General features: G+C 46.8%; 1 protein-coding gene across 1 annotated transcript in view; it reads right to left on the bottom strand.

Annotated features, from left to right (window-relative positions):
• The window catches only part of LOC149470711 (uromodulin-like), a 100,064-nt gene that overhangs the window by 33,660 nt on the left and 53,796 nt on the right, over positions 1 to 12,608 (bottom strand). The window contains exons 8-9 of the mRNA XM_089661634.1: positions 11,609 to 11,797; positions 9,022 to 9,036 (exon numbers count right to left, since the gene is read on the bottom strand). Of these exons, the coding sequence (XP_089517760.1) occupies positions 9,022 to 9,036; positions 11,609 to 11,797 (204 nt within the window). The remainder of the gene's footprint in view (positions 1 to 9,021; positions 9,037 to 11,608; positions 11,798 to 12,608) is intronic.

Genomic DNA, 12,608 nt, shown 5'->3' with positions numbered 1-12,608 from the left:
CCCCTTATGTATTATACATGAAGATCATATCCCCCCTTATGTATTATACATGGAGATCATATCCCCCCCCCTTATGTATTATACATGGAGATCATATCCCCCTTTATGTATTATACATGGAGATCATATCCCCCCTTATGTATTATACATGGAGATCATATCCACAACAACGCGCTCTCAACAGCCCTTGACTCACTAGCGCCTTTAACCACACGCAACATCAGACCCCGACCGCTCCAGCCCTGGCAGACTGATCACACCAAAACCCTCAAACGACACAGTCGTGCCCTGGAGCGACTATGGCGCAAAACAAAATCCCAACAAGCCTTCACCCGCTACAAATCTGCCTTCCACACCTACACCTCCTCCCTCCACGCAGCCAAACAAGCCTACTTCCTGACCCTCATCAAGACACTCTCCTCCAATCCTCGCCGACTCTTCTCCACCTTCAACTCTCTACTCTCTCCAACCCCACCTCCACCCAGCACCTCACTCTCCGCCCTTGAGATTGCCAATCACTTCAAAAACAAGATTGACACAATTCGCAAGGACATTGCCGCAACTCACACACCCTCTCAACCCGTCCCCTCTCACATAGCTACCCCCTCATCCTCCCTCCCCCTCGACATAACCCACAGGGACTTCGTCGCTGCTCAATCTCCCTCCAACCTCCTTCCCCCTCGCTCAGCTACCACCTCATCACCCCTCTCCCTTGGCCCCACCACTGCTCTGACCTCCTCTTCCACCCCACCCTACATTCCTCATACTGAAGCTCCCCCAACACTCCGCACCTTTGACCTTACTACCATCGAGGAAGTATCCAAGATCCTCTCTGATGCCCGCCTCACCACCTGCCCCCTTGACCCTATCCCCTCAAAACTCCTATGACCTCCCTCCCCCTCCATCCTACGCTCCCTCACCGACATCTTCAATCTCTCCCTCTCCTCCGGCACTTTCCCCTCCCCTCTGAAACATGCACACATCACCCCCATACTTAAAAAGCCCTCCCTGGACCCCAATGACCCGAACAATCTCAGACCCATCTCCCTGCTCCCATTTACATCTAAACTCCTCTAGCGCCTAGTCTACACCCGCCTATGCTCTCACCTCAACGACAACCACCTCCTCGATCCCCTACAGTCCGGCTTCCGTCCCCTACACTCCACCGAAACTGCCTTACTCAAACTCTCCAACGACCTGCTAACCGCCAAAGCTAATGGCCACTATTCAGTGCTCCTACTCCTTGACCTCTCTGCGGCCTTCCACACAGTCCACCACCCCCTCCTCCTCAAAAAACTACACTCCCTCGGCCTCAGAGATTCCGCTCTCTCCTGGCTCTCATCCTACCTGTCACAACGCTCTTTCAGCGTTACCTATAATGCTACCACCTCCCCCTCACTCCCCCTCTCTGTTGGGGTCCCTCAAGGCTCTGTCCTCGGGCCCCTTCTCTTCTCCATCTACACCTCCTCCCTTGGCCAACTCATACACTCTCACGGCTTCAACTACCACCTATATGCCGACGACACACAAATCTATCTCTCAACCCCCCACCTCACCCCCTCGGTCTCTGTCCGAATCACACACCTACTGAGCGACATATCAGACTGGATGTCGCTCCACTTCCTTAAACTGAACCTCTCCAAAACTGAGTTTCTTGTCTTCCCCCCAGCCCGGACACCACCCCCCACTGACTTCTCTATCACATCCAACAACGCTACCATCAAACCCGCCCCGCAGGCCAGAGTACTTGGTGTCATTCTGGACTCCAACCTATCCTTCCAGCCCCAAGTCCAATCTTTAACAAACTCGTGCAGACTCCACCTCCGCAACATGCAGACTCCACCTCCGCAACATGCAGACTCCACCTCCGCAACATCGCCAAAATCCGCACGTTCCTAACCCCAGAAATCACTAAACAGCTCACCCACTCCCTCATCATATCACGACTCGACTACTGCAACTCCCTCCTCACTGGCCTGCCTCGCCGCTGGCTATCCCCGCTTCAGTCCATCCTGAACACGGCTGCCAGACTCATTCACCTTTCCAACCGCTCCATCTCCGCCACCCCCCTCTGCCAATCCCTCCACTGGTCTCCACTCAGTGTCCTCCACCCCCCTCTGCCAATCCCTCCACTGGCCTCCACTCAGTGTCCTCCACCCCCCTCTGCCAATCCCTCCACTGGCCTCCACTCAATGTCCTCCACCCCCCTCTGCCAATCCCTCCACTGGCCTCCACTCAGTGTCCTCCGCCCCCCTCTGCCAATTCCTCCACTGGCCTCCACTCAGTGTCCTCCACCCCCCTCTGCCAATCCCTCTACTGGCCTCCACCCCCCACTGCCAATCCCTCCACTGGCCTCCACCCCCCTCTGCCAATCCCTCCACTGGCCTCCACCCCCCTCTGCCAATCCCTCCACTGGCTTCCGATTGCGCAACGGATCAAATTCAAAATCCTAACACTGACGTACAAAGCTGTCCACCATACTGCCCCGAACTACATCACCGACCTAATATCCAAGTACCGCCCAGCACGCACACTCCGCTCCTCACAAGACCTCCTTCTCTCTAGTTCCCTGATCTCCTCCTCCCATGCCCGCCTCCAGGACTTCTCCAGGGTGTCACCCATCCTCTGGAACTCCCTGCCCCAACCCATCAGATTATCACCTACTCTCCTCTCCTTTAGGCGCACCCTGAAAACCCATCTCTTCAGGGAAGCCTACCCCACCCCCTGCTAACTTGCCGACCTCCTCCACTTCTCCTACCACTCCATCCCCCACAGCTATCTCCTCCTGTGCCACCATCCCCTCCCTCCTAGATTGTAAGCTCCAAGGAGCAGGGCCCTCGATCCCCTCATGTTTTGCATTGTATTGGTATTGTTCTGTCACATGTTCTGTCCCCCTTTGTAATGTACAGCGCTGAGCAAACTGTTGGCGCTTATAAATACTGTATAATAATATTAATAATATCCCCCTTATGTATTATACATGGAGGTCATATCCCCCCCCCCTTATGTATTATACATGGAGATCATATCCCCCCTTATGTATTATACATGGAGATCATATCCCCCCTTATGTATTATACATGGAGATCATATCCTCCTTATGTATTATACATGGAGATCATATCCCCCCCTTATGTATTATACATGGAGATCATATCCCCCCTTATGTATTATACATGGAGATCATATCCCCCCTTATGTATTATACATGGAGATCACATCCCCCCTTATGTATTATACATAGAGATCATATCCCCCCCTTATATATTATACATGGAGATCATATCCCCCTTATGTATTATACATGGAGATCATATCCTCCTTATGTATTATACATGGAGATCATATCCCCCCCTTATGTATTATACATGGAGATCATATCCCCCCTTATGTATTATACATGGAGATCATATCCCCCCTTATGTATTATACATGGAGATCACATCCCCCCTTATGTATTATACATAGAGATCATATCCCCCCTTATGTATTATACATGGAGATCATATCCCCCCTTATGTATTATACATGGAGATCATATCCCCCCCTTATGTATTATACATGGAGATGATATCCCCCCTTATGTATTATACATGGAGATGATATCCCCCCTTATGTATTATACATGGAGATCATATCCCCCCCTTATGTATTATACATGGAGATCATATCCCCCCTTATGTATTATACATGGAGATCATATCCCCCCTTATGTATTCTACATGGAGATCATATCCCCCTTATGTATTATACATGGAGATCATATCCCCCTTTATGTATTATACATGGAGATCATATCCCTCCTTATGTATTATACATGAAGATCATATCCCCCTTATGTATTATACATGGAGATCATATCCCCCCCTTATGTATTATACATGGAGATCATATCCCCCCTTATGTATTATACATGGAGATCATATCCCCCCTTATGTATTATACATGGAGATTATATCCCCCCTTATGTATTATACATGGAGATCATATCCCCCCTTATGTATTATACATGGAGATCATATCCCCCCTTATGTATTATACATGGAGATCATATCCCCCCTTATGTATTATACATGGAGATCATATCCCCCCCCCCCCTTATGTATTATACCACCACCACCCCTCTGTCCAAGTATATCATGTTCATAGCCACCCCCTCCTCATAAAAAGAAATCAAATTTGTTGGACAACTTCTGTCTTTCATGAATCCATGCTGTCTGTTGCTTAAAATATTTTTTTCCAGCAAGAACTCCTCTCTGTGTCTTTTATTAAACTCTCCAGTATCTTCCCAACTATAGAAGTTACACTAACAGGTCTGTAATTATTTGGGAAAGATTTTGATCCCTTTTTAAATATTGGCCCCACATTGGCCTTGTGCCAATCCAGTGGTACTATGCCAGTCATTAAAGAATCCCTAAAAATGAGAAACAATGGCTGTGAGATGACAGAGCTGAATTCTGTAAGGCCCCCGTGGGTGTATGCCATCCGGTCCAGGGGCTTTAATCACCTTTATTCTGTCTAAATATTTCTGGGTCATATCAATCGTGAGCCAATGTGGATCATCTGGGGCTGTGTCAGTACCACCCCCCATTATGGACAACAGCCCCCCTATGCTCCTTTGTATACACAGAGCTGAAGAAGGGATTTAACCACTTCCTGACCGCCCTATAGCAGAAATACTGCTACAAGGTGGCTCAGATGTACAAAATCTTGTATATTTCCGGGTAAGGGGCGCACAAACCATATGTGGCCACGGCTGTTAATCACCGGTTCCCGGCCAGTGATTACTCGCCGGTGCCCGGTGATTACCAAGTATCTCCAACAGGAAGGAGAACTGTTTTGTTTACTAACATATCTCCTCCCTGTCAGCTCCTGCACACTGCACAGCACAGCCATCCAGAGCAGTGTGATTACAGTGAAGCACACAGACCCCGCCCCCTAGTGAAGCACTCCCAGCACACAATTAACCCTTTGATCGCCCCTCATATTAACCCCTTCCTGCTCAGTTCCATTATTACAGTATCAGTGCTTTTTGTTTTAGCACTGATCACTGTATTAGTGTCACTGGGGATGTGAATTACACCAAGTCAGTTCCCTCCCCCAGTGTCAGAATGTCCACCACGGTCCCACAGTTCCGCTCTAAGTCGGGACTGGGAGTAAGCCTGCTTGGGTGCCCCCATAGCAAGCTTCTCTCTCTGGGGGCCACTCAGCAGGAGGGAGGGGCCAGGAGCACCAGCAGGAGAACCCAAGAAGAGGAGGATTGGAGCTGCTCTGTACAAAACCTCTGCACACAGCAGGTAAGTACAACATATTTGTTATTTTTTTTAAAGTTGCCTTTAATATCATGAAAAATAATAATCCCATGACAGAATAAACCCAACTAGTGACACTTCTCCATTGTGTGTCTTTTGTGAGTTAAAATCTGCCTCCCCTCCAGTGGTACATTTATTTCAGAAGTACTGACCTACAGGACTTACACATCTTTTCCACTTTGCCTCAGGGGCCACAAATACAAAGTGTTGTGCAGACTTTGCCAACTGACACAATGGCTGATGATTTGTATTTGTATGTATCACTGATTTGCTTAACCCCTCACCTACTGGACACTCCCCCCCTTCCTGCCTACCGGACACTTCCCCCCCCTTCCTGCCTACCGGACACTTCTACCCCCTTCCTGCCTACAAGGCACTTCTACCCCCTTCCTGCCTACCGGACACTTCCCCCCCCCTTCCTGCCTACCGGACACTTCTACCCCCTTCCTGCCTACAAGGCACTTCTACCCCCTTCCTGCCTACCGGACACTTCTACCCCCTTCCTGCCTACAGGACCCTTCTACCCCCTTCCTGCCTACCGGACACTTCCACCCCCTTCCTGCCTACTGGGCACTTCCACCCCCTTCCTGCCTACCGGACACTTCTACCCCCTTCCTGCCTACCGGACACTTCTTCCCCCTTCCTGCCTACCGGGCACTTCTACCCCCTTCCTGCCTACAGGGCACTTCTATCCCCTTCCTGCCCACCAGACACTTCTACCCCCTTCCTGCCTACTGGACACTTCTACCCCCTTCCTGCCCACCAGACACTTCTACCCCCTTCCTGCCTACAGGGCACTTCTACCCCCTTCCTGCCTACAGGGCACTTCTACCCCCTTCCTGCCTACCGGGCACTTCTACCCCCTTCCTGCCTACAGGGTACTTCTGTCCCCTTCCTGCCTACCACGCACTTCTACCCCCTTCCTGCCTACTGGACACTTCTACCCCCTTCCTGCCTACTGGACACTTCTACCCCCTTCCTGCCTACCGGGCACTTCTACCCCCTTCCTGCCTACCAGGCACTTCTACCCCCTTCCTGCCTACCGGACACTTCTACCCCCTTCCTGCCTACCGGACACTTCCACCCCCTTCCTGCCTACTGGGCACTTCTACCCCCTTTCTGCCCACCGGACACTTCTACCCCCTTCCTGCCTACCGGACACTTCTACCCCCTTCCTGCCCACCAGACACTTCCACCCCCTTCCTGCCTACTGGGCACTTCTACCCCCTTCCTGCCCACCAGACACTTCCACCCTCTTCCTGCCTACCGGACACTTCTACCCCCTTCCTGCCTACAGGGCACTTCTATCCCCCTTCCTGCATACCGGACACTTCTACCCCCTTCCTGCCTACAGGACACTTTTACCCCCTTCCTGCCTACCGGACACTTCTACCCCATCCTGCCTACCGGACACTTCTACCCCCTTCCTGCCTACAGGACACTTCTACCCCCTTCCTGCCTACCGAACACTTCTACTCCCTTCCTGCCTGTCGGGCACTTCTACCCCCTTCCTACCCAGTGACAATTGTGCGGTCATGCAACTCTGTACCTATATGACATTTTTTACTTTTTTCACACAAATAGAGCTTTCTTTTGGGGGTATTTAATAATCACCGGGGTTTTCATTTTTTGCACTATAAAAAAAAAGATCAAAAAACTTTTTTAAAAAAGTTTTGCTTTGTTTCTATTATACCATTTTGCGGTACATTTTGGCTGCACTGCACTGATAGGCAGCACTGATGAGCACTGATAGGCAGCACTGATGAGCACTATAGGTACTGATTAACACTGATAGGTACTGATAGGAAGAACTGATGGGCACTGATAGGCACTGATGAACACTGATAGGTACTGGTAAGCAGCACTGATGGGCACTGTTAGGTAGCACTGATGGGCACTGATAGGCAGCACTGATGGGCACTGATAGGCAGCACTGATGGGCACTGATAGGCAGCACTGATGGGCACTGCTGACTGGTGGTACTGACTGACAGCACTGACTGACAGCACTGACTGGCTGCACTGACTAACGACACTGCTGGACACTGAATGTGGAGTCCGGGGAGAGAGGATATAGTGAATGCAGGGTCCGGGGAGAGCGGATATAGTGAATGCGGGGTCCAGGGAGAGCGGATATAGTGAATGCAGGGTCCAGGGAGAGCGGATATAGTGAATGCAGGGTCCGGGGAGAGCGGATACAGTGAATGTGGAGTCCGGGGAGAGCGGATTTAGTGAATGCAGGGTCCGGGGAGAGCGGATATAGTGAATGCGGGGTCCGGGGAGAGCGGATTTAGTGAATGCAGGGACCGGGGTTTAGTAACACTTTAACAACCAGGATTCCATGCTGACAGCAGAATATAAATAATCCAGTGATGGCATGAATTAAAAAAACAGCATGTAGGTCCCCCAAATCGATACAGACCTTTTCAGTTTGGATATGGATTTTAAGGGTAACTCCCCTCTAAAATAAAAAAAATGCCCACCCCAAATTCCTACCAGACCCTTATTCAAGCACGCAGCCCGGCAGGTCAGGAAAAGAAAGGGGGGGACAAGCGAGCTCCCCCCCTTCTGATCCATACCATACCACGTGCCCAAAGCACCTTGGCCCCGAAGGGCCTGGTAGAGATTGGGGTGGGACCTCCACGTTTGTTTTTTAATTGTAATGCCATTCCAAACCTGCAAAACAAATGCCGAAGATAAGAAACAAATTCCGAAATATGTTTTGTATCTTCAACATTCGTTTTGTGTATTTGGATTGGAATAGCATTGAAGAATAATAAAAAAAGAATGCCGAAAATATATGAAATTAGTTGGAATTTGTTTTGTTATCCATAGTAGCTGGTTGTCAGGGACCGGATGTCCGTGTCGTCCTGAAGAACCTCGACTCTCCTGCTGTCAGAGGGGAATACGAATGTAAACAAAATAATTGCCAGCATCAAGATAAAAAAAAAAACAGCATCCCCCCCAATCCTTACCAGGTTCTTCGGGTCTGCTATGGATTTTAAGGGGAACTTCACACCAAACTTTTATAAAAAATGGTGTGGGGTCCCCCAAAATCCATATCAGACCCTTATCCAAGCATGCAGCCTGGCAGGTCAGAAAAAGGGGGGGGGGAGTGAGATCCCCGAACTATACCAGGCCAAATGCCCCCAACATGGAGGGGGTGCTTTGATGCATGTGTTGAGGGACGTGGCCTAATATGGTTTGGGGGGGGGTTCTGGCTTTTCCCCCCTTTTCCCGACTTGCTGGGCTTCATGATAAGGGTCTGGTGCGGATCTGGGGGGGTCATGCTGTTTTTTTTTATGTAATGCCGGCACTGGTTTGTTTATATTCTGCTGTCAGCGGGGAAGGTCAGCAGAGGAGTCATTGTTGTCAAGGATGCCCCGCTACTTAACAATCAGCTATTCTTCACAATGAATTCAAATCAATTCAATATTTTTGATTCAAATTCAATTCAAATACTTTAAAGCTATTGGAAAAAAATTTGAATCTGGACTAAACCAAATAAACAAAACCAAAGAAAACAAAACAAAACAATTTCATTACGAATGCAACAAAACTAAATTAGTAACTTAACAAATTGATCTGAAACTAAACCCATATTCCCATTCTGCACGTCTAATTCCATCCACAGACCAGCGATCTCTACACATAACACAAAGATAACAGAACTGTAATATTTACAAAAATATAATATATATCGATCTTACCTGATTTGTCCGACTCTACAAAAAAAAAGTAAAAAGAAGAACATTAGATTTCATTTCTTGGCACACATCTGTTGCAATCAGCAAATCATCATTCCTGATAAAGTGACATTTTCTGACAACAATCATTATACAGAACTTGTTTACAATCTGCCAACAATACATCGCCCACATTTCACTCTACAGGATGCTTTAGAAACATATATTCAGTGATCGGTGTATTCAGTGATCGGTGTATTCAGTGATCGGTATATTCAGTGATCGGTATATTCAGTGATCGGTATATTCAGTGATCGGTGTATTCAGTGATCGGTATATTCAGTGATCGGTATATTCAGTGATCGGTATATTCAGTGATCGGTATATTCAGTGATCGGTGTATTCAGTGATCGGTGTATTCAGTGATCGGTGTATTCAGTGATCGGTGTATTCAGTGATCGGTGTATTCAGTGATCGGTATATTCAGTGATCGGTGTGTTCAGTGATCGGTGTATTCAGTGATCGGTGTATTCAGTGATCGGTGTATTCAGTGATCGGTATATTCAGTGATCGGTGTATTCAGTGATCGGTATATTCAGTGATCGGTGTATTCAGTGATCGGTATATTCAGTGATCGGTATATTCAGTGATCGGTATATTCAGTGATCGGTGTATTCAGTGATCGGTGTATTCAGTGATCGGTATATTCAGTGATCGGTGTATTCAGTGATCGGTGTATTCAGTGATCGGTGTATTCAGTGATCGGTGTATTCAGTGATCGGTATATTCAGTGATCGGTGTATTCAGTGATCGGTGTATTCAGTGATCGGTGTATTCAGTGATCGGTATATTCAGTGATCGGTGTATTCAGTGATCGGTGTATTCAGTGATCGGTATATTCAGTGATCGGTGTATTCAGTGATCGGTGTATTCAGTGATCAGTATATTCACTGATCGGTGTATTCAGTGATCGGTATATTCACTGATCGGTGTATTCAGTGATCGGTATATTCAGTGATCGGTATATTCAGTGATCGGTGTATTCAGTGATCGGTATATTCAGTGATCGGTGTATTCAGTGATCGGTGTATTCAGTGATCGGTGTATTCAGTGATCGGTGTATTCAGTGATCGGTGTATTCAGTGATCGGTATATTCAGTGATCGGTGTATTCAGTGATCGGTGTATTCAGTGATCGGTATATTCAGTGATCGGTGTATTCAGTGATCGGTGTATTCAGTGATCGGTGTATTCAGTGATCGGTGTATTCAGTGATCTGTATATTCAGTCTGTGAGGATTTCCTTCCACAGAATAGAAGATAATAAGTAGGTAAGTTACAGTGGAATTTGAGAAGGTTGAACATTGCCAGCAGTGGAAAAACCAGGACTTGTTTCAGTGGGAACCTCGGGGAACACATACCTCCAGCACTGAATGTATGTCAATGGCAAGTGATTCTGGGGTGTGCTGGAGGGTCTGTTGATGCTAGTGGGGGATCTATGTTTTCTGGGGAGGTATAATTTTGCTGATGATGTCAAAAAAGGGTGGGGGTGACCCCTCCCCCTTGTGATGTCATGACAGTATTTAAGAATTGTTATCCCGGCTCAGCTGTCAGATGGGGGAGCCAGAGTGGAGAGCGGAGCTTTTATTTTTCTTTTTTTGGGTTGGCGGTGGTGGCGGACATCATGATTGATTTTTCATCTACTTTGGGGGACTTTTTTTATTCTTGTTTTTATTAAAAGACTTGTCAAGGTCAGTTTCCTGTCTTTTTTTACTATTTTTTTTTTTCTGTGAATGGGTAACGGTACTATGTACCCCATACTCATTCACATGGGGGGCCGATTCCAATAAGCCCCCAGCTCACAGACCTCTACAACCACACTTGTCCCCCCCTTACCTGCCGAGCAGTATAGATTTTGAGGGGACCCCCACGCCATTTTAGAAAAAAATTTGGTGTGGGGGTTCCCCTCAAAATCCATACCAGACACAAAGAGCTTTGTATGGATGGGAGGGGGGACTCCACACCATTTTTTTTCAATGTTTTAATCATGGGGCAATATCAGCAATTGTTTTGACATTCGGCTGTCAGTGGTGTACCTGACCTACAGCTAAAACATGAATGAATGTCTCATACTAAAATACCGCGTGACTTCATCATAGAACTCATTCCGGATTGGATAGCTGAGCGGTATCTTACCTCATACTCAGATGCAGGAAGATACCGCTCAGTAATTTGTCCCGGTTCGAAGTTCGCGGTTGAGCTTTCGATAAATTTGAATGTTCAACTGCGTACTGAACAGGGGGGTGTTCAAACCATCACTACTTCATTCCATTTCACTCTACCACAGTGGGGAGAGATGGTCTCTGGGAGGGGCATCACAACAAAAACGATTGGCTCAATGGAGGTCACATGGCTCCCAGAAGTCATTTGGGAATCTGAACTGCCAAAAATACCAAAATCTAGATTTATATATGTCCTGGATTTAGCACATCCATGAAATCTGGTGTGAATTTAACATTATCCAAATATCAAGAATAACTCCATTAGACAAGTCATAGAAGAGGACCTGTCAGAGTCAGAAATATTCATATACACCGAGATGATAGAACTTACCAGTAAATCCTAATATTTGAACAGAAAGTGTTAAATTCCCCTGAGCGTTCAGAGTCCAGGATCCTGCAGCCGGACTTTTTACCAAATGGGAACTTAGAAAAGCAACATCATAGTAGTAATAGTAGTCATAGTAGTAATAGTCATAGTAAGACTTATATATTGGATTCTTTTCAAATGTAAATGTGTTTCCTAAAAAATTTAAGGAAAAACAAATAGATACAATTTAAATACATTTAAACATTGAAAACAAGGCGAATAAATGCATTTAGTTATCAAACATTTGTAAGTGTAATATTCAAACAATGTCATTCAGTTTGGGGGGAGGGGTTGTGTGCAAGCAGATTACATTTTTCAATGGTTGAAGAATTTCTGATAAAAGCTTCTAGCGCTGGACATCCAAACCCAACAAATTCTACAATTTCCTCTACATGTATGTATTGGTTTCATGCCATCCACAAAATATCACCTCCATAGTAACACCCAGTTGGCTGCATGCCTTACCTATGACATATTAATAATTATAATATATACAGTCAGGTCCATAAATATTGGGACATCAACATAATTCTAACATTTTTGGCTCTATACACCACCACAATGGATTTGAAATGAAACGAACAAGATGTGCTTTAACTGCAGACTGTTAGCTTTAATTTGAGGGTATTTACATCCCAATCAGGTGAACGGTGTAGGAATTACAACAGTTTGCATATGTGCCTCCCACTTGTTAAGGGACCAAAAGTAATGGGACAATTGGCTTCTCAGCTGTTCCATGGCCAGGTGTGTGTTATTCCCTCATTATCCCAATTACAATGAGCAGATAAAAGGTCCAGAGTTCATTTCAAGTGTGCTATTTGCATTTGGAATCTGTTGCTGTCAACTCTCAAGATGAGATCCAAAGAGCTGTCACTATCAGTGAAGCCATCATTAGGCTGAAAAAACAAAACAAACCCATCAGAGAGATAGCAAAAACATTAGGCGTGGCCAAAACAACTGTTTG

This window comes from Staurois parvus, unplaced genomic scaffold (assembly GCF_062004578.1).
Source record: "Staurois parvus isolate SC_StPar_1 unplaced genomic scaffold, SC_StPar_1.0 ptg000034l, whole genome shotgun sequence".
In the NCBI taxonomy this organism is placed as follows: Eukaryota; Metazoa; Chordata; class Amphibia; order Anura; family Ranidae; genus Staurois; species Staurois parvus.
This window is presented reverse-complemented; position numbering and strand designations above follow the sequence as displayed.